Below are 23805 nucleotides of genomic sequence, written 5' to 3' on the forward strand. Positions count from 1 at the left end.
GGAATAGGATATGAAATGATAGTAAACAAATTGTGACTAATATTTTTTCTTGTAAATTAAGGGATTGTTTTTCATGTTTTTTTTTTTTATGAAATAGTACCATTTTTATACTCATAGTTATTTTTATAAACCGTGTAAATGTCAACATGTGAGTCTCACAATAGACATGTTTCTAGTCAAATTGGCATGCATGAAAGTTTGAACTAACAAAGAGCAATTTCGCATGCACACATAACCATGCAAGTATTGCATAGTTATAATATACTTTTAAAAAATTTGCAAAGTTCTAATTTAAAATAAAAATTAAATTGGGTTCTCCAAAGGAAAATCAACGGTTAAACTTTAAATTTTTTTTCTAATTAACCGTCTGAGCTCTCAAATTCAATCTACGAAAAAAATATAAAATTAATGGAACAGAAGAAAATGGGGGTGATAATATTTCAAATTTGATTTAATTATTTTAGATAATGCATAATATTATAAACTTTTAAAAGTCAATTTAGATTTGAATTAACTTTTTTTAAATTGATCCAATTCAAATCAAATTTTACTAATTCGATTCATTAATTTTTGAATTTTTTTATTTTTATATATTATTTTAATAAATATCTAATATATTTAAATAGATTTAGATATAAAATAATTATTTTATTTTATAAAATCTAAATATATATATAATTAATAAAAATATGTAATTCAGTTCATTTCAAGTTTTTTATTTTATTTTTTATTTTTCGATCCAAAATCTAATATAAATTTATTATATATATTTAATATTTGAATTTAATTCGAATCAAATAAAAAAATCGATATAAACCAACCAAATACTACAATTTTAAATTAATTTTTTATTTTTTAGTTTTTTTTTTTTTTTCATCCTAGAAGAAAGTTTGCGTCATTTATGTAACTTAAACTCATAACCATTTTTCTCGTGTAGAAATAAAATTAAAAATCAAAAGGGTATGAAAATATGACTTTTATCTTTAAAAATTTTATGGGTAGTAATGATGAACTATTCTTGAGACCTGCACAACATGTTTGTAGGGTGGGTGTCTCCAATTCCAATTGGGGTGTTAAAGCAAAGATTCCTTGAGGTATCAAACATCTATCATATTAATTAATGATTTGTTAAGATAATTGAATAAAATAGGAGACCCCATGGAAGTAAATTTTTTGTATATGGTCTTTATAAGGGCTAGTCGCCTTCTTTCTCTCATAATGTTCTCAAAAGGAAAATGAGTGAGGACTGAGGAGTACGCTGAAGTAAACATTTTTGCCTTCCAGCCTCATTTCTTGGCCTTGCTGTGAATGGCCACCTACATTTATAAGCACTACTCTTGCTAGGATATGTAACCCAATTATTGGGACTTTTCCTACCCTAACCAAGAACTTTTCTTTTACGATTATAATATATTTACAAGTTAAAATTACCATTAATATAATCGTGTTCACATGTGGATTATACTTTATTAATAAAGTATTAAATTTTTAATTAATAAAATTCTTTAACAACAATATAAAAAAATTCACATCTTTTATAAAAATACGATCAAACATGCACTAATTAACAACCCACATATAATTAAATAAATTTAATATAAAATTAGATTAAATTTATATACAATAAGATTTAAATCGATACATCATGCTATTAATTAATTTGAAATGTCTTCATTTTCCTACCTTGAGTGCTGTCTGGTTTGATATAGGATTAGTCTTTTTCTCAACATGTCCTTTTAGTTGCTTCTTTTTTTATACGATTCTTTTTGCATGTACGTTATACAATTGAAACATTAAATTTATAAATTCTACTTTTTCGTGACCATTAAATAAGATTCATTGTATATAAATATATTAATCATCATCTGTAATCCAAAATAGATTAGATTGACGGTATAATCTTAATGCTAATTGTGCATAAACTAGAAGATGTGTCAAACAAGAATGTGAAAAACAAAATAAAAATAAAATTATGGTTAAAAATATAGATTTTTTGGACGTAACGACAATCCAATTACGTATAGGCTTAGCATCTCCTCCCTATTAAGGATACTAGTAGCTTTGCTAGTGCTGGGATATTGTCTATACAATCCTTTCTTTGGCCAATCAAAAAAGATTCTGAGAACAAATTAAAGCTTAAGAATTATAGTTGCAAGGTGTCATCAAAATCTGGTTGTGCCCTTGATTGTGTGTGCTAGTTAGACCAAAATTCAAAGGGAAGGGCAGGCAATTTGAAGTGGGAAATGAAAGAATGATAGCTACCACCACACACCTGTCCTTTGTGCTTGATTAGTGGGGTTTCTAGCAAAATCAAAGGAATGTCATTAACTTATTTAAGGCAAAGAATTTGTCTTTATAGGAGGTTTCAGAACTTTTAAATCTCATATTCAAATCTCATCATACATGAATTTCATTTAATTATATGTTGAGTTGTTGCTTTTGCATGTTTATTAGTCTTTTATTTGATTATTAACTATAACTTTTACTGATATATGTAATTTTATAAAAAAAAATGTCTTTGATGTCATGTATGAATTACAACTTAATAAAACGTTCATCACTGATGTAAGTTGACAGGAAGATTCCCCCGCCAGGGAATGAAAACAAAGTTAAGCTTGTTATAGGCATTAAAATTCTCCATTTAGCTTCAAAAATAAATGCATAATGGATTACTATTCTGTTTGTAATATGATTAATATTCTTTTTTGTGAGAAAAAAGCTGATAAAGGGGAGAGAGTTTGGTGACAGAACATATTCTTAACTCTGAAATGTTGATCTGACATCAAAACACAACAGTGCTATATATTGTCATCTGAAAAGTCTACTTTTGTACTTTTCTGAGCATCATTTATCTGTCATCTGAAAAAATAAGATAACATGAAATCTTAGTTTTCAAATTATGACACTTGTCGTCGTTCTATTTGACAACCCTCCAAGTTGGCATTATCCATAATTAATCACACTAATTAGGCAAAGATAATTTAGTCTGCAGTTCATCTCTTAATCCACCCCTAGTCTCATCCTGGAATGGAGGCCTTTTACATTTAAAAAGATTTCCCACTCTTGAAATGGGTACAGATAAGAGAATAACTGTTAGTATGATGATGATGATGATCCTAATTCCCTACCTTAAACTGGGTTCCAATGAATACATTCTTTAAGTTGATTTGGGACATTGATATTCTATTTTTCTAAGGAGATCTGTCAAATTTTTAATTTTGATTTTGTGCTGCAATCAGAAATGAGCCCACAAAAGCTATTTGTCCAAAGGAAAACTAGCAATGCAAATCTGACTATGTACACATCTCTTGTTGTGTATATGAATTTGTGTTTATAACAAGCTTGCCGATACGTCTACGGAGCTTTCCTTGGACTTTTTGAGCTTTTTAATGGGCTTTTCTTGGGTTTGTAATCATTTTTCAAGCTTTAAATATGACCTGTCTTAAACTATAAAACTCAAATATGTAAATCGAAATTTATCTCAATTGATTTACATAATTATTTTTAAAAAATAATATTTAATAATTTTAAAATTTAAAATTACATGATCACAAAAATATTCAAATCTCAAGATCATGAACTCTTTTATACATTAAAAAAAAATACATGATGTCCATAATTTTACAAGGCAAAATGAGATTTTTAACCTAGTTGCACAAAGAGATTAAAATTTAAAAGTATCTTCAATTGTTTAAGATACTGGTTGCATGTAAAGTTGGTTTGCCAACCTTAGTTCCACAGAATAACCAAGAGAAAAAAAAAAAAAAAAAAAAAAAGAAAGCCTATACCTCATGAAATTATGTTAAAAAATTGTACTAATTTCGGTTTTCTAATGATTCAAACTCTCAAACTAACGTTACTTTTGTTTCGCGGAAAATAATTTTTGAAAAATAATTTTTATATTTTCAAGTATTTGTTTGGTATAAAATTAATTGGTTAACCAAAATTAAAATTATTTTTTTGAAAATTATCTTACAAATTTGAAAAGGGGAAGGAATTTTCCAAAAAAGAGTTATTTATTAGAAGAGTTATTCATTAATATTTTTTTAGCATAATTTTACTTATAAATAATATTATATTAATAAATAATATGCTATTAATATAATATATTAATAAATAATATTATAATATATTAATAAATAATATAAAGAATAATAAATAAATTTATTTTGAGTATTTTTTATATTAACATAATAGTTTAATAATATTATTAAAATATAATTATGTTTTGATATTAATAATTTTAATAATAAATAATTTTAATATACCTTAATAATAAATAAATTTTAATATTTTAATAGTTATATTAATATTATTTTTTAAAAAATAAATTTTCAAGAAAACAACCAAACAATGAAAAATATTTTTCGCTAACTCATCCAAATAACAAAAAATATAAATATTTTTCATAAATCATTTTTCAAAAGTTATTTTTTATGAAACAATCGGAGCCTAAGTGGTTTATAGATTCATATTTTGGTTGGTTAATGGGTGTTGACAAAAGCAACTACACTGGTGGTTTCAAGATTAATCTTGGACTTTTCTCAAGCTTCGCTTTATGGTGAGATGGCCCTTGCAATAGAATCTTGGATAGTTTGTGTGCAAGCCCTGCGTTAGCTAAGACGGCCGACTTAAAGCAATTCTTAGCATAAGTAAACACTTCAAGTAATTGATGACGTCAATGTGATGATTAGCATGTGTTGAGATGTAAGGTCTAATATCTTTACTGACTTGCAAAGCTTCTTTCTGCTTGTCTGTTTTGTAGGCTGAGGAAGAACAAATGGACAGGGATTTTTGTCTGGATTAGGTAATAGTTCTTCTTATAAAGCTATTTAATTTGGTGATTCCTTGATTTCTAGGCTGATTGTTCACTTTAATCTTTGCCGCATTTTGTCATTCTTTGTTCATATATTATTGATTTTTTAGTCCCATGGTATGCCCCCGAAGTTATTCTGCTGTCAAAATTTTTAAAATTCTATAAAATGGCATGGCATCTATGATATAATTTCATATGGCATTCAAATGTGACAATAAAGTTTCATTCTTCTGTCTTCCTTTATCTCTATCTTTCTCTGTCTCCTCAAAATGGGAAATTGATTTCGTGTCCTTAAAAATGGAGGATAGGATATAAGTGGAAGCATCAGGTCAATTTTAGTCTGCCAGCAAAAGTTAAACATGTTTCAACAATGTTCCATTTAAATGTACAAGGCATTAAACTTTACTTTTAATCAACAGAAACCTTCTATTAAGTGGAAGTTTATGAGCTGTCCAGTTTCATAAAATTATGACTGTTTGATGTGTTTGCAACTTTTTCTCTTATCATGTTATTCCTTAATACCTGTTGACATGTTTCTGCAGGTAAATGTGGCAAAATTTCCAAAGAATAGGGGTGTGCTGAAACAAGAAGAGAAGGTGGCCTATATTCTGAAGCAATATGTGGAGCCACCTATGATCTGGCTAAGAATGATCCTGAAGAAGCCATTTGAAAGTCTTTCTGAACATGCTTTTGAGGGAGTGTGTGTGTGTGTGTGTGTATATATGTAGCTGATTGGGAGAGGAAGTTGATTCAAGACCGTGTGCGTTCATGGTTAGCATTTATTATCTTAAAGCCGCTTCAAAAGTGCAAGATGAAGGATTCCTTCAGTGTTTGTGTTTTTGGAGTTTGGATCTGTCTACTTGGGGGAATCGATTTGATGTGTATCTACTATCTAGTGCATGGAAACCATGGGGCATCACCATTTTTTTTCACTGACATGCCCAGCACCGTCATCATCACCATAATCATGATTCATGACCACCATGATATAATCATGATTCAGGACCACCATGATTATAGAAGAAAGCATTTTCTTTTTGGTTTTGTACTTCTGTGTTGTAGTTGATGTCCGAGATGGGTTGGCTCCAATGAAAATAAAGGATATAAACATGGATGTTGGTGGAGAATTAAGAAGATTAAAAGAAAAAAGAAACGGAGAAAATAAATTAAAAAATAAAATTTTATCAAAAAATATATTCAATTTAACAAGAAAAATAATTTTTTTAAATTTGGGCTGTTATATTTTTCAAGAAAAAAATTTATTTTTAACTAAAATCAGCTAATCTAGGATTGCCATGTGGCATCCATATGGAAATTGAAATAGTTATTTCAACATTTTTATTACTTGTGTGGCATACATATTGCATAATTGTACTGGCTGGATTCACATAGACAAAATAAGTTAGCAATCTTAAATTTTAGATAAAAAATATACATATTTTTTTGAATATTCATAATGAAAAATTATATATCTATTTTGTTTAGGTATCATTTTGTATATTTTTTATAATTCAAATGCCATATATCTAATTAACTATATAATAAAGCAAATCAAGCTAAGTTTAAAATTGCGTCCGAACGCAAATTAAATCATTTCGATCAAAGCTTCAATTTCAATAAAACCAAGCTCAATTTTGAATTTTCATTTTGCTATTTGAGATTCATTGACAAATAAATGAACAAAAGATTTAGTTTTTGTTGTGATGCACAAAGCAAATTGATATTTGCTAAACTAAATGAGAAGTACTCACATTTTTTTTTATCTCAAATCAACTGTTTAACTTGAAACTTCTTTACTATACATACATATACACACATATATATATTTATTTATATATGGTAAATGTGGTATTGAATTGTAGAATGCAAGTGCCAATTCTTTGATTTAGTGACAAGAAAAAGGATTTAGAATTTTGAAATTTCAAATTTAAGTTCTACCATGTGAGAATTTGATATAATTTTATGAAAGATTTTTCAATTATGTGTTGATTTATTGACTGATTTCTCATATGAAGCTAAATTTAATACGTTACTGTAACTTTTATTATATTTATAATTTGATAAAAAAAATTTATACAATGAAAAGTAACTCTTGTTGCCCCATAAATGGCACATTTTCCAATTATATTTATAATTTTAAATGTGAAACATAACATTATATGAAAAAAAATAATTAATACGATTTATAATTTTAATTAAAAATAAATATATGAATTTGACATGAATAAAATATATGCTTCATATTTGATGTGTCAATATAAATTATAATACGATTATTTTTATTTTTTGTACATATTTAACACAATAAATACAACACAACTATACAAATTACCAAATATACTTCCAAACTAGAAAAACCTCAAAAAGTATGTGTTAAATTGTAATAGCTGCTAATATTTCTTCACTTGTATTGGCAAGGTTTACTACTTTACTTACATATAATAATTTCAAGGGTAAACATTAAGAACGACACTAGTAAAATATTTAATATAATACTTAAGTTTTAAAAATCTTTAATATGGTATCTGAATTATAAATTTATTAATTAGTGTGTTATTTATTTCAAACATGATTAATTTTAAATGACAATATATGCACAAATAATCTTTTAAGTACTATATTAATTAACAAATTTATAAATCATGAACCACATTAAATATTTTACTATAATTTATAGTTATTTATAATATTAATCCTAATTTAAAAGACAAAGGAAATGTCAAATTCTCATTGTCTTTTTTTTACAATTTTTAATTACACTAGCACGATTATCTGCGCATTGTTAATGGTCAAAATTTTTTGTTTTATCTTCTTTATTTATTATTTTTTATCATAAAATTTATCTAACTAAAAAAATTAAAAAGTGAAAAATTATAAAAAAAAAAAAACAAATAAGAGTGACATGTGGATATTTCGATTACTTCCTTTTTTTTACAAATTTTATCTAATTAAAAAAACCAAAAAAAAATTCTGAAAAAAATGAAAAGATAAAAAAAATAAAATAAAAAAACTCATAAAGGATGTTACATTAACATACTTATTGAGCTTAAAGTATTAATTTATTAAATTAATATATCAAATAATAATTTTATTAATATAATATATATAATTAAATTAATAATAAAATATATATTTTTATATATACTCCAAAATGGATCTAGATAAAACATCTTAAACATAATGCCGTTTTGATTTTGCTTCTCTAAAAATACTCAATTTGTCCCAACTGGATCTTGATTTAAAAAAATCATCATTTATTGAATCGAGATAAATCGAAAGCCATCAAATAAGAATTATTTTCGTATTTTTATCAATTGGCATCTTTTGTTACAAAATTATCCAATTAAAAAATTAGAAAGGAAAAAACCAAATGGAGATGCCATGCTAAATTATCAAATACTCTGCTTAATATTCTTTAAAATATTTATTAAATTTAAAAAAGTATAGTACAAATAATAAAATGTAAAAAAAAAAATACATGTGGTATATTTTCAGTATCAAGTGAGTTCTATACAAAAATAAATTTAAAAAATCTAAAAAAAACTTATAAATAAGTTTAAAATGAAAAATTTGCAAAAAAGCTAAAAAGAAAAAACTATTAGTATAAAATGTATCCTAACTTTAAAAATTTTAAATAAAAAAATTTATTAAATATAAAAAATCTTTAAAAAGGTGAAAACAAAAATAAAAAGCAATACAAAGTTAAAAAATTGAACAAATAGTTAAAAAATAAAAAAAGCAAAAAAATAACATTTGCGGTAAGCATATGAAGCTCGAGTCAAACTCTTTATAGAGTAAAATTTATTTAATTGGTGAATTTAGAAAAAGAAAAAAATGAGAAAAAAGAAAAAAAAAATCTTTATAAAGTGCTTTTAACCTTAAAAAATTTTATAAGATTTCAAAAAAATCTGTAAAATATTTTTAAAATTTAAATAAGCAAAAAAAAAAAAAGCAAAAAAGCAGAAAAAGACAAAAATGGCACAAGAGAGAGTATTTAATATAGTGTATTAGAAAAATTTATTGTTTAGATATATAGAATGCCAAACATGAAACATCAGCATGTGCTACACGTAACGCTATAAAGTTTGAGTCAATCTGATCATTTTAGTTATATTTTCTTACACTTCAAAAAAAAAAAAAAAAAAAAAAACCCAATTTTCTAAGACAGAACACAAAACAAAACAAACAGAACTCAAACAGAGAAAAAGAGAGAGATTGAGAGCTGATGGGCTACAACAGGGAATACATTTGTTTTTCTTCTGATCTGATTAGAAATGGGTGTTTTCAAAAGCTGACATTTGTAGTAACAATATATTTGAGCTGCTTTTTGATAAGGCAAGTGGGTGGTTCCATCCATGAATATCAAAACGAAAGCTTTATCCGCCGTTCCAACTCTTTCTTCTGCCATGGTGGAAGCGAAGGCCTTTATGCATCAGACCTGCACATTGATCCTGACAAAAAGGGTTCTTCTTCCCCTGAAGATAACCACCTCAATGGCAAGTCTTTTATCAGGTCATCATTTCTTTGTAGTCTCCTCTCTCCATCAATGAATTTTTTTTTTTGTTTTGATCTGCTTTATTTTCAAGTTTAACCTTTTTTTTTCTCACTTGTTCGATTGGAAAATGCTGCATTGTAGGATTATCTTTAGTTTCAATGATGATTGTCGGCCTAATAATTTTTAATCTGATTTGGAACAATGTTAATAATATCATCAAGTTTCTGTCGGGTTTTTTTTTTTTTTGTTATCTTGTTTTTACTTTGTGATTTTTCATTTTTGGGGTTCGTTTTAAGTTTTAACAAATAGGCACTGCCTATTTCATAATAAGATTTTTTTTTTTTTGGTGGATTAAAATTATCATCAGTTATGTACTGGGGTGATATAAACCGACAAAGTGATAGCTTTGATCTACTGTTTGGGTAAGAAAAACCCACCTCATAGGCAGTTGCATGCTTTTTCCATGAGCTTTTTTATCATTTGTTTTATCTTATGATTTTTTCCACGTTGGTTTTGAAAATTGTGGATCTTTGCAGGGGGACCATTATCAGTTTCCTTTGTTTTCTGTTTTGACTGTGACAGGAGAAAACAAATGTTCTTCTGTTATGTTTTCCCGAATGAATGGCAGTAAGAATGTCACATTGTGAAAATTATCTCATGGTTTATTGACAATAACACTAAGCAGTTGAAAAATCTGCTACTTTGTGAAATCTGTTAGCTTGGGCATGCACATTGATATTGCAATTTAGATTAATAGAGGCATTATTGAACAATCGGGGGAAATTTTTCTGTTCTATAATTATAGGACATTTTTATATTTGATCCTGCAAACTTTCAGTCTAGATCCCAATTCATTTGGATCTTCCTTTGTTCTTCAGGAACACTTCAGCATGATACCTTTTTTTGTAACCTATAAAAACTTTGTGTTTGATTTTCCTGTAAATAATGAGTCCATTTATCATATACTCAAGATGCTATGTTGGTGAATTTGGATATTTAGACACACCATCATTTGTTTCCAGTCTCTATGGCAGAGTTTTAACTTGAAATGACCGAGATATTTTATTTTTCAGATACAAATTAAACCATTCTGCAACTTCTCTTGCATCTGTGATGCTGTGTCATTTTCAGGTTTGAGTCAATCACATTTCGAAGAACAAAAGAGTCTGCTGAAAGGAAGAATGAGATGCAGCAAAAAACTGGATTGGTTGAAGCTATAATAGTTGAGGTAAAAGATAGGGAGAAAATTGGAGGTTCATATTTACATTCAGCTGCAATATGTTGCACTCCAGATCTTTCTAAGGACGGATCCTGTAAGGTAGGGGAAGTGATCATCCACCAAGATCCAAATAACCCTTATCATCCACAACGAATGCAAACCTTCTTTGAAGGAAAAAATGAAGACACTACTATGGTGCTTCAAACAGTTGAGATTAATCGTACTGGAATGTACTATTTGTATTTCATGTTTTGTGATCCAGAACTCACAGGTATGATGATCAGTGGAAGAACTGTCTGGAGAAACCCAGGAGGCTATCTTCCAGGAAAGATGGCACCACTAATGACATTTTTTGGATTGATGTCTCTTGCATACCTTGGTCTAGGTGTTGTCTGGTTTCTGTGGTTTCTTCAATACTGGAAAGATATAATACAACTGCACTACCACATTACTGCAGTGATTGGTTTGGGAATGTGTGAAATGGCTCTATGGTACTTTGAATATGCAAATTTTAATGCAACTGGAAGCAGACCAATGGGAATAACACTCTGGGCAGTTACCTGTAGTGCTGTTAAGAAGACTGTCTCCCGTCTACTTCTTTTAGTGGTTTCCATGGGCTATGGTGTTCTGCGGCCAACCCTTGGAGGTATAACCTTCAAAGTTCTTCTTCTTGGTCTGACGTACTTTTTCTTTTCAGAGGCACTTGGGCTGGTTGAAAATCTGGGGAATATTGATGACTTAGCTGGAAAAGCAAGGCTATTTTTAGTTCTACCAGTTTCTCTGTTGGATGCTTGCTTCATAGTTTGGATCTTTTCTGCATTGTCACAAACTCTAGAAAAGCTTCAGGTAGATCTGTGCTTATCTTTTCCACAGACATTATCCTGGAATGTCCCTTTTCGTTTGTGGCTGTGAAAGTGATTAAATATATGTCATGTTCCTTTTACTGATACACTGGATCTGAGTAGTTGTCATATCTTCTTCTTGCATGTCACGTGAATCTTGGTTGCATAGTGCTATAAATTGAAAACTTAAATTTACTAAGGCCTTCTCGGCTCCACAAAAACTATTTTTCTACTGAATTTGATGTGCCTTCCGATAGTTTTACCAATCAGTCATATATATTTGTATCCTTGTTTGAAGAAAGGTGAATAAGTGAATACATTCTGCATATATCAGTTTGTAAGTTTAATTGTTACTTGTTTTAGTCAGTTGTTCAAATAGCTGACAGCTTGGCTCTAGTATAGATAAGGATGATTTAGTAGTTTTTATTTCTGAATCCAGTACATTTTCTTTCCATTTGATGATTCTTCCCCCCCTTTTTTTGGGTGCAGATTAGAAGGAGCATGGCCAAGTTTGCGCTCTACCGGAAGTTTACCAATTCACTAGCAATATCAGTTCTGCTCTCTATTGCTTGGATTGGTTATGAGGTTGTTTAATAAACTTCTCTTTTGTTATATAAGTTTTCTTGATTGTTTATGTCTTCTATCCTCCCTCTCCCTACCTCCATCTCAACTCAAGCCCTAGCATTTTAAGGAAAGCTAGTATTTGTTGGTCTATAGGGATCTAAAGTTCCTTGTTTTCCAGCTATTTGTATATACTCTGAACATTCAAACTAATATCAGATTATTTTCTCCATAAAGAATTATAGGAGTTGCATGCATTTAATCAAGCTTCTGATACGTGTTGGTTCAGTTGTATTTTAATGCAGCAGACCCATTAAGTGAACTGTGGCAAATAGCATGGATAATCCCAGCTTTCTGGAGTCTGCTTGCATTTGTACTTTTGATAGTGATATGCATTCTATGGGCTCCATCAAACAATCCAACTAGGTAATCCCTGGAAACTCGCCACTTTCTTTATTGGGTAGAGTGTTTCTTGCTTAACTTAGGTGATATTTTTGTTGTGAATGAGAGATTTATAAATACTTCATTTGGTAATAAGAATTGTTTTCATGTATTCTTTAAAAGGACAAAGGAGCTAGAGATCTGATAAATGAATTGTGGATGTTTTTATTATATATATGTATACATATATATATATATATATATATATGAAGCAATGCTTGTCACATTTGGTGTCTGATATCTGATTTGCATCTTGAATCATGTCTTTATATAAAAAGATACATATTCTTCATAGTGGCATAGATCTCAGTTGTCTCTTTGAAGTGTGAACATGTTTGTGTTAGGTGCAAAGGACAAGCATTAGCTTTCAATGGGCGGTATTCACTTTAGAGTTGTGAAGTTTGAACCACTCCCAGGGTTGTTAGCGCGAGTGCTTTCTTTTTGTTTTATATAAGCATCTATCGTGTGCTTTCATAGGCAAATTACATGGAATCTGGGACTTAAGTGAGCTAGTCAAGTTTACTTCAAAAGCTTTTGGGTGAGCTTTCAGAAATCTCTTGAGACCCTCATTGCATCTAGAATATCAGCATCATAGATTCTAGTACTCCACAAGGGTAGGTTTCACGAACTCTACACTTTTACTTACAGCTTGCCTCTGTTACTTGTCAGATTGGCTTCTTATACATTTCATTTTTTTTCTGTCAAGAAAGTAAACACTTTATTGAATATGGATAGTTACAGATTTTGGAACAATTTCTTGAGGCATATTCATAATAGTTAATTCGTTATGTGGCATGCAGATATGCATATTCTGAGGAAACAGGGGATGACCTTGAAGAGGAGGGTGTCTCACTCACTGGCAGTACTATTATGTTGGCTGGAGAATCAGCAACCAATCTGGAAAGGAAGGAAAGGAAGGTGTCAAATGCAGATTTATTCAGACTTGTGGAAGAGGTTGAGGAGGATAAAAGAGAATAGTGACCACCTTTTCTTCATAAGTCGCAACCGAATTCAGAGGTCACCCCATCGCTGCCTTACATTTAGTCCTTTCATGCCTTTTTCTATTCATGGAAAAAGAGGCCACAAGGGGAAAAGGAAGGAATAAAAGTTTTTTAATAGGATAAAGAGCAAAGACGCCCCCTCTTCCAATATACTCATCGATTTTCTCTTTTGTAAGTTCATGAACAAAGATACATTGCACCACATTGTTTAGGCATTTCAATGTCTACAGCTGGGTGGAGCCTGGGAACAGGATTTATGCTGGACATTCTTTGCTAAATGTAACTTTAGTTTAATCTCCTGTCGAGGTTTCAAATCTTTAGTCCATAGAATGGATTCAATTTGGCTCAAATTTGAATGGTCTCCATCATTTTCTCAAAGTAGTTAGTCCCTTCTACTCAGATTTGATCATAAAAACATTCAGATCTTCCACATTTATTTTCTTTTGTCCAGTGATCTTCACGATAACTAGGTCGCTATTGATGCAATAAGAAAAAATTAAAGAAAATTTGCCTTTTGCTTATCCACTTCCAAACTCAAATTTATCTTTGATAATGCCTCAACAATTTCATAGTCACCTCCTTTCTTTTCCAAATTCCTCCCCATAGATCTCCATTGTTCTCAGGGATGAGGAATCTTCTGAGAAGAAAACATCAACCTTGTTCCTCGGCTCAAATCCAATTACATCCAGGGTTTTTCTTCAATCCTTTTTCTTTCATTTTTAATCGTATGTTTGCAGACTTGTCCCATAATTCGGCTTCTCCGTACAATTGTAAGAGTTGAACATAATTGCTGCCCCTCTGTCTGGTTCCACTTTCAGCAAGTTGTAAGCTGCCAGTTCCCCAAACACTCCTATGAGGTTCCAGGGCATGGTTTTTACAAAATTATAAGCATCCTCCAAACGTTCAGGGCGGCCCAACAGATCAACAATGTTTACGTAGTGCAGTTAGACCCATCAATGCTCCCCTGTCATGGATTGAAATATATTGTGGCCTTTATCAACCAGACCAGCATGATTGCAAGATGAAATCAGGGAAAGAAAGTCACATCGTTAGGTTTTATTCCACAGTTCATCTCATCAAATAATGACAATCCTTGAAGAACATACATGTGAGATCCATAACCAGCAATCATGCAATTCCATGTAACTACATCTTTTTGGGACATGTTCTGAAATATAAACACTGCATATTTAAGAATCCACACTTAATATACATATCGATCAATGCATTCTCCAGCTCAATATCAGATTGAATCTCAAGTCTAACAAGATATCCATGGATGATCGTTCCAATAAGTAAAGCTGCTATGGATGAAACTGCAGGGAGAACACTTTGTAATGGATACAGAGTCTGGATAAAAACCATGCTGAACTATTTTAGAAAAAAGGATTTATTGACACTTCAGGCAGACCGTTTCGGCAGTAGCATGACTTCATGGAATTCCAAGCAACAAGATTTTTATGTGGCATTCTGGAGAATACATTTTCATTTTTTTTATTTGAAGTTATCAAAATTTAAATTCTGATCACTAAAATTAAGAGTTCAGCACTCTATCAACCAATCACATAATTGTTAGTATTTTCAGCCATATCTGGAAAACCACATTTTTAATACATATCAACAAGGGAAGTAGCCACATAAACATCTAGGTCCAAAACACTTTTCATAACAAAACCATGTGTCATGCACCCCGAATCTACGATCTCCAATCCTGTACAAGCACTAATGACACTTGACATAATATCAGAATCTGGTCTTAGTCCATCAGCATCCATTCTTCTAAAATAATCTAAAGCTTCTCTGAATTTTCTATTTTGACAAAAACCTGATATCATGGATCCCCAAGCAACCATATTACACTTTCCCTCATTGCACCAAGAACCAAAGTAGTATCATATAGACTACCACTCTTGCAGTACATGGTCACTACTCACTAGTGCACTCTGTATAGCAGCACTACTCTCTAGAGGTCATTTCACTAATTCTGCAAGAACTGAGCTCCTAATTTTATATAATTTCGAATCAAACTACAACATGATAAATTATTAGACATCTTAAAAGAATCAGGGGTTATCACATTATATCTCATTTTGTTGTAAACTTCAAAAGCGGCAAAAGAATCTTTATTAGAAACAAAAGTTGATATCATAGCATTCCATCATTCAATTCCTTTATCCAATAACTGATTAAAAACCTTTTTGGTATCTTCAACAAATTGGCATCTTCCAGACATACTCAAAAGAAAAGTACAAACAAAAGTGTTATTTTCAAATCCCAATTTGACCCAATCACAATGAACTTGCCTCCCAAAATCCATGACATCACAATGCCCACATGTACTCAAGGTACTACTAAACGACTCTGATACAAACTTGACATTCTCACCTTCCATTAAAGAATACAACTTTAAGCTCCATTCCCACCATCCATTATCGAAAACCCCACCAATCATTACATTTCAAACCACCACATTGCTCTTATATTCTAAATGATAAAACGCAAGCCAAGCCTCCATTATTCGACTACAACTCGAATACATACCAATCAATGTAGTTTCCAACAAAAGGTCACTGTTAAACATATTCCTAACAATGTAACTATTGTGGACATCAAATTTGTCCAAAAAAAAAAGAATAATAATAATAATATTATTAAATACAGTATACAAAAAAATATAAAAAATACCAAAAAAATATAAAATACCAAAAACAAATAGAACTGAAAAAATGGGAGATGACAGTGGTGCCTTCCTGGGCACCATGCCACTATACCCTACCACGCATCCATCACCATGCCCTACCCTTCACCCCTCTGATCACTTAACCCTATCACTGTCAGATATTGTTAAAAAAAATAAAAGAGGCATGGGGGTCGTGCTTGCACCCCTATTGCTAGCCCTGTGCCATCCTCTTAGACACGGGGCATTGACGAAGCTCTATAAATAGAGCTCCTAGCCGATCAAAAAGGGAGGAAGAAAAGTTGTAAAAAAAAAAAAGCGGAAGAGATTTTGCCAAAAAAAAGTAAAAAAAAAAATCAATAGTCCTCCTCATAGGGAGGAACTCAGTGCAGCAAGCCCCTACAGAAAAAAAAAAGTCAGTTTAAAAAAAATCAAAATAAAAAAAATAGTTTCATCGAAACTTTGAAAGCAGATCTAGAGAAGTGAAGACTCTTTTTGGTGAAAAGGAGGCTGGATCTGTGATTAGGGTGTTGAGTAAGACATTTTATGTGATTTTGGTTTTCTTCGATCACCGACGACGATGACCGACGACGACGGTGACGGCAACCGGCCGACACCCGCATTTGGCTGAAGAAAAAAAAAGAAAGGTTTTTTTTTTTTTAAGAGGGAAGGAAATGATCAAAAAAAAATTGGGCTTTTATATAAGCTATCAATAGCCAAAATGACGTCGTTTCAATAAACGTCCAAAACGACGTCGTTTCAATAAACATCCAAAACGACGTCGTTTTAAGCACCCAAGATCCGCGCTCAACCCGCGACCCGACCTGGAGTCTGCAAACCCAATCCGTGACCCGCTTCTCCATCAACTTCTGACCGATCTGATTGAACAGAAATCTAACAGTTGAACTCGAATCGAACCGGTACCGAATCGCTGAACCAACCAGACCTCGCCCAGACTGAGTCGAACTGTACCCAAATCGTCGGACCGAACCGAACGTTGACCAGACCGTTGACTAGTTCGGTTCAGGTAAAAAAAAATTTTTTTGAATTTTTTTTGTTTTTTATATATTATTTTATTAATATTTATGCATATTAAAGTATTTATATTTGTTATATTAAATAACGAAATATGTGTTAAATTTTTTTTATAATTTTGTTAATTTTTAAAATAAACTTTAAAAATAAAATAATATAAAAATAAATTTAATAATATACTAAACTAATAAAAAATGTAGGAAAAAAATTTTTATCCGACGATGAGATTCAAAGGTACTCCGAGTAGTGATATCTACGAAATCTTTAGGTAAAAAGATTTTTTTTAAATACTACCAATGTATTAGAATATTTATAAAAAAATTTTAATACAATAAAATTTTTCTTTTTTTTCTTATAAAATAGTAATAAATAAAAATTGATTAATAAATTAAAAATATAAGTAATAAAAATGAGAAGAAAAGAAATTTTATCCGATGATGAGATTCTAAAAGTATTTCGAGTAGAGATGCTTTAAAAAATCTCTAGGTGAAAAGATTTTTTTATAAAATATTATCAGTGTATTGAAATATTTATAAAAAATCTTCAATATAATGAAAATTTCAGTTTTCTTCAAAATTTTAAATAAGAATATTAATAAAATAATTAATAAAATTTCTAACTAAGGAGAATAAAATGTGTGCATCAACATGGTAATATTTTACATTGCATGCATGACATTTTTTATGAAAAGTAAATTTGAACCTCCGAGGATGAGATTCTAAAGTATTTCAAGAAGCGATGCCTAAGAAAATTTTAGGTGAAAAAAAGTTATTCTAATGTTACCAACGTACTGGAACATTTTAAAAATTATTTCAATAAAAAAGTTTTAATTTATTTTTTTTGAGAATAAAATTTTTTTCTAATAAATAAAAAATCAAAGAAATTATTTTTTTGAACACCGAAAATTAGACTATTTTTAATCAAAATCAAAGGATAACACGTAGTTAAGTGGTACCGTTTTTAAACAGGCGTCGTGGGGGTGCTAATCATTTCTCACGCATAACTGACTTTCGAACCCAAACTGTTACGCAAATCCTAAAATTATCTTTTTAATAAATTTTAATTAATTTTAAGATTTTATTAAAATAATATATTTTAATAGGTAGCTAATCGCACCTAACCAAAAAAGATTGATGATGACTCTGTTTTTTTTTTCGTTCTTTTATTTTCGTTTTCAAATTTGTCAGACGAACACAAAATCGTTACGATAACTACGAATTTCCTTTCCTTGTACCCCAAAACACCAAGAAGAACAGAGACTGAGTAAGCATCGGAAAGTACCCCAAATGCTTGCATCTCGTAAAAATGAGCCAAACCCTCATTTATTTAACCAAACTTAAAAAATACCCATCAAGCAAAGAGTTCCAAAAGATGATATCTTTAACATAAGCTTCTTTTTTAACCATTGTTTCAAACACGTTTACTGCATAAGAAAATGACCCACATTTTGCACACATGTTTACAAGTAATGATAAAATGAAGGGATTTAAATTGTGGTTGTAGACACATTTTTTATCCCGTTATTTTTTTTGTGATTGCAAATATAACTTATATCATCGTGGTTATTGCAATAATTGCTATAGTAAATTTTTTACAAATTTACATAACTTATTATAAAATATAATAGTTATAATTATAATCATAAAAAAAATTTCATGATTTTTAAATAATTAATGACACCTTATGTTATTTTATTTATATAAAAAATTATTTACAATTTTTTGATATTATAGTAAAATATTCACATTTAGAAAATTAATAACTTACAAATATCAAAACAATAAAATCATTGATAAAATCTAAATAAAAATAAAATATATATTAATCATTTAATATTTTATTTTTCATCTAAATTATAATATAATATACCTTTCAAATTTATTTTAAACTCTTTCATCTCAAATTTCTCAATCTAAATCAAAATTAATTCTCAAAACTTTTCAATTTTAACTAATTATTTCTCTTCAAAAGTTTTTTCCTCCCAAATTTTAAGAAAATAAATTTATTTTTGATTGGTCAAGTACTAAACCAAATGCCCACCAAAATCCCTACTTCACTCAATTATTTCTTTTAATTAAAAGTGCAAAAGAACCTTATTTTACTCCATCCTCCAAAAGTCTCATTTGACTCAAACTTCTTTTTGTTGTTTTGTCAACCCCTGCTTCTTACAATTCTCGTAAACCATCCACTAGCTATGCCAGCCAACTAGCCTTCAAGCTTCCACCCTTCTCCAACTTCAACCTAATACATGCCATGGCTTAGTTGATTTCTTCTCCAACCAAACCACCATAGCCCCAAACCCATAGGCATGGAGTGCTTATGTATGGATTTTTTAAATTTTAAAGTTTGAAGTAAAATGTCTCTGGGGTCTAAGTTCTTTCAAGTGTTATATTACACAAATTTGTAAAAACTTAAATAAAGAAAAAAAGGAATTTTAAGTTTTTTTATTATTACTTGATTTCAATAATTTTTTCTTGATTTTTTATTGAAGCTAGTTTTTTAATGGAGTTACTGTAAATCTAGGATTTCTTTATGTATTTGAGGTTTTATTTTATTAATTTTTATTGAAATTTTAATGTTTGATGATAAAAAAAATTCTTATATTAAAATTTGAAAAAAAAAACAAAAATAATGTTGATTGCGTCCTATTATTGCCACTATTCACTAGCTTTTTTGCATAGTAATGAATTGCTAGAGATGTGAATTTTTTTTACACCCAATATCGGTTGAATAATAATGATAAAAAGTGTCGTTTTTGCTAAATAGTGGTCGCCATACCGATATTGCTCGCCTATTTGAATCCATAAAAGTGTTAACTTGGAAATCAAATTGGATGATTGTAGAATGCACGTATCCATATCACCTATAGTTCACAATTAAAAATTATATAAAAAACCATAACTTAGGTTCTATATAATTATTTTTATAAATCCCACACAATATTAAATTATAATTAATTGCATGATAGATAATATACTTTTGGAATGAAAGGCTTTTACATAAAAATCAATATCATAAATTATTTTTAATTTATAATTAAAAATTTAATATGATACTTAAATTTTAAAAATCTCTAATGTAGTATTTAAATTATAAATCTATTAACTAATATGGTACTCATTTGAATATAATTAATTTTAAATGATGACACAGATAAATAATCTGCAAGTATTAATAGATTTGTAATTCAAGTACTATATTAATGATTTTTAAAACTAAAATACCATATTAAATATTTAATTATAATTTAAAAACCATGACAATTAACCTTTTTATGACTAAGGTTAGAGAGGAAAGTGGCAGCTTTAAGAAGAAAGGGGAAGGTGAATTAGGAGTCTGAAAGTGGGGAAACAGAGTATAGTTGTAAGGCTTTGTGAATTGGAGTGAAAGTCTTTGATGATAGAATTAAGGCTAGGAAAAAAAACAATGGGAGCTTTCATAACAAGAAAGTTGGAGTGAAAGGCGTAGAGTTGGATGCATTTCTGCATTGTTGCAACTGTCTAAATGAAGAATGGAACACAAATATATTTGAATGTATATTATTGCATTTTAACCAAAGGGGCTTCTAAATATACCACCAAAATTTCTCTATTCACCTTCAAAATTTTCTTTCAAAAATATCCACATACTAAATGTTAATTTTAACCTTTAGTAAATGATAAAAATACCTTTAATAGTTTATACACTCAAAAACCATATCATATTTCTTGGAAATAGATTTGCGAGAGTTATAATATATTTTCAAAAATCCATTTCTAAGAAAATAATATAATTCTAAAAAATGGATTACTGAGAACAAAACACACCTCTTTAAAATCGATTTTCGAGATTTATATTACTTTTTCAGAAATAGATTTTCGAGAACATAATATAACTCTCGAAATCTGATTCTGAGAATATATAAAATTTTTTAAATATATATATTTAATTATAAATTCTTGATAATAGGAAAATAGGGATCTCCGATGCCTTTACCAATCTGTCGAATTTGGCAATCTACTATTGACATTATTAGCATAACATGTTCAAGCTCCAACATATAAGGTGTTTAAATCCAATAATAAAAATCTCTAATGTTTCAGCCAGACAATGTCCGATAAATAATATTCGCAACATTTATCTAATTCTAACAAACATGCATTTGAAAGCCATCGCTAATTGTGAAGAGCGCTTGTACAAGTGGCTACTACATGATGTGTAAAGAGACTATTATGCTCTATCGCACATGGTGCAATAGTCAATTTGCACGAATGCCTATTCACATTTAGCAATTCCTCTAAAATGCACATTCATTAGAATTACAAAAATGTTGCAAGCATTATTGAATGAATAGTGCTTTGTGGCCAAAAGATTATAGCTCTGTATTGGCAGATTTGTCATACCAAGAACTTTAAGATTCTCGGATATAGGAAATCAAGAAGTCTCGTATCAATGTACCCATTCTTACTTGATCATATGTGTGAATGGAAGAAACCAAGCTTTTAAGTATGGATGGTATAAAAATGGTGTTCTCGATTTTTTTAAAGCTCAAGAGAAAGAATAAGTTTACACCATGCATGTTGAGAATATTGATTTCAGTTTCATTCACACACATAATCAAATAAATGGGTTAATAAACGCATGATTAAAGTTTTTGATTAAAAGTGAAATCGAACTTCTTGGATATAGAGATTTGATAAGCCTCAAATCTTTTTGGATATGCATTTTCGAGAAAGCTCAAGACTTTTCAAAAATAGATATCTGAGAACCATTGGATTTTATCAGTAATAAATATCCAAAAAGCTTTGAGGCTTTTCGAAAATGAATATTCGAGAATCCTTAAAATTTCTCAGATATTCATTTTCAAGAAACTTATTCGAGAAGCTCAATTTTAAAAAGTGAAGAGAAAAGAAGAGATAAAAGGTAGGAATGAAAACTAAAAAATGAGGGGTATGGTGTATTTAGTAGAAATAGGAAAATGATTTTTGAATTTAGGATATATATAGTAGTAGGGTGTATATAACATTAAATATGGTGTAAATAGAATTCCCTTTTAATTAAACACAATTTTACTTTTTATTATTGATTTTTAATTTTTAATAACATCTAGTGAACAAAAAGATAAATATTGAAAAGTAAACAATTACAGTAATAGTAAATCGAAATCTTAATTAGAAAAATATTTGCTCACTGTTGCAAGTAAAAATTTTTTGTTTTGTCATCTTTATTCACTTTTTTTTATAAAATTTAACTAATTAAAAAATAAAAAATGAAAGATAAAAGAACAAAAATAATATGTGGGTTTTAATTGACTTTTCTTTTCATAAAATTTATGTAATTAAAAGAATAAATACAAAAAAGTCAAAAAATAAAAAATCTGGAGAATAAAAAATGAAAAAACAAAAAAAATGAAAAAAAAAAACTCACATTTTCTACATTAACTCCCTATATTGAATTTTAAATATTAATTTCTTAAATTAAAATAAAAATATCTTTATTAATACAATACATATACATGTTTAAAATTAAATAAATAATAAAATATATTTATATATATCTCACCAAATGGGTAAGGATAAAACACTCTAAATATACTTACAACCTAAGCTCATTTTTTTTAAAAGAACTCAACCCGTCCAAAGTCAATCCCATTAAAAAAATTATTTTATACCACATGGATAGTTACATAGTTTTTTAACAAAATTTATCTAAATTAAAAATAAAAAATAACAACAAAAAAAAGCTAAAAAAAGAGAAAAACATATAAGGTAGAATGTCGAAATCTTAGTAGTTAAATTTGAAAGATATTTACAAAAGTCAAAATTTTTGACAAAAAAAGAAAAAAACCCAATATGGTTTTTTTTTTTTTTTCCAGGTGGACGGTTTTAAACAATAGCCACATGTTCTACATTTAATTATATTTTGATTTTATTTTATTTAAATTTTACAATATTTTATATAATAAATTATATTTATTTTTTCATTTTTAATTCACTTACCTTTTATATAGATGTGAACAAATTAGGGATTTAATAAAAAAAAATTTTGACTAACTAATTATTTTTCCTTTTACGTATTCATTGTTATTGCCTTATTTATTTCAATTCAATTCAACTTACCTTATATAAATACTTAAATTTGAAATTTTCAAAATTAAAATTAAAAAGTAAATTAATTTCAAATATCTTCTTTTTTTTTTGTCCAAACAAATTAAATTGCTTGCATTTGACTATTCAATAACTATATCAATTTTAGTTTAAGAAAAAGTTTTTGCTTTAATGTATTTAATATTAAAATTAAAATTTTTATAAAATTAAAATTTTATGATTTTTAATGTAAAAAAATACAAAATTATAAAAAAAAAAAATAAAACTTTTAGATGTTCCAACAAAAAAAAAAAAGAACATAATTTTTAAATATCTCAAAACAAAAAAAATGATGGAAGAAGTACATATAAATTTATTGATATATGGATATACTCTCATACATTGCTCAAATTTAAAATTAGTTTGATTAAAATCAAATCAATTGATAATTAAAATTAATTGAGAGAAAAATTTAAATTATTAAATATAAATACAATTAATTTAGTTAGAATAAAAAATTAAATTAAAAACATTAAATAATGGATACATAGCAATTAGTCAAGACTATACATAGCAATTAGTCAAGACTATCTATCTGCATATCAAAAAATTAAACTATCTACATAGGACAATTACTTTTTTTTTTTGTCAAA

General features: G+C 28.7%; 1 protein-coding gene and 1 pseudogene across 3 annotated transcripts; one reads left to right on the forward strand and one right to left on the reverse strand.

The window, feature by feature from the left end:
* The first annotated feature begins 8272 nt into the window (after window positions 1-8272).
* LOC111295508 (uncharacterized) lies at window positions 8273-13641 on the forward strand. 3 transcript variants are annotated; one of them, XR_016327509.1, is made up of 5 exons: window positions 8273-9328; window positions 10443-11376; window positions 11862-11957; window positions 12171-12359; window positions 13175-13186. XR_016327509.1 is itself a non-coding variant. In XM_022889015.2 (5 exons), exons 1-5 carry the CDS (start codon window positions 9042-9044, stop codon window positions 13350-13352), a joined length of 1632 nt encoding a protein of 543 aa, XP_022744750.2. In that variant the 5' UTR covers window positions 8630-9041; the 3' UTR covers window positions 13353-13641. The 3 variants fall into 3 exon arrangements, 2 of the variants coding, with proteins under 2 accessions (XP_022744753.2, XP_022744750.2); XM_022889015.2 differs by having other exon boundaries at window positions 8630-9328; window positions 12223-12359; window positions 13175-13641; XM_022889018.2 differs by lacking the exon at window positions 12171-12359 and having other exon boundaries at window positions 8275-9328; window positions 13175-13335.
* A 100-nt stretch (window positions 13642-13741) lies between these two features.
* On the reverse strand, window positions 13742-16136 carry LOC111294772 (pentatricopeptide repeat-containing protein At2g40720 pseudogene; annotated as a pseudogene).
* Between the last annotated feature and the right edge of the window lie 7669 nt (window positions 16137-23805).

This window comes from Durio zibethinus, chromosome 14 (assembly GCF_047325235.1).
Source record: "Durio zibethinus cultivar Kanyao isolate XHJ-2024 chromosome 14, ASM4732523v1, whole genome shotgun sequence".
Classification (NCBI taxonomy): domain Eukaryota; kingdom Viridiplantae; phylum Streptophyta; class Magnoliopsida; order Malvales; family Malvaceae; genus Durio; species Durio zibethinus.

Excerpts from the sequence above, each read along its gene's own strand:
- LOC111295508 (XM_022889015.2), top strand. The coding sequence starts at position 9,042 with ATGGGCTACAACAGGGAATACATTTGTTTTTCTTCTGATCTGATTAGA. Across the intron at positions 11,377-11,861 it reads AAACTCTAGAAAAGCTTCAG|ATTAGAAGGAGCATGGCCAA; the intron begins GTAGATCTGTGC and ends TTTTGGGTGCAG. Across the intron at positions 11,958-12,222 it reads TTGCTTGGATTGGTTATGAG|TTGTATTTTAATGCAGCAGA; the intron begins GTTGTTTAATAA and ends GTGTTGGTTCAG.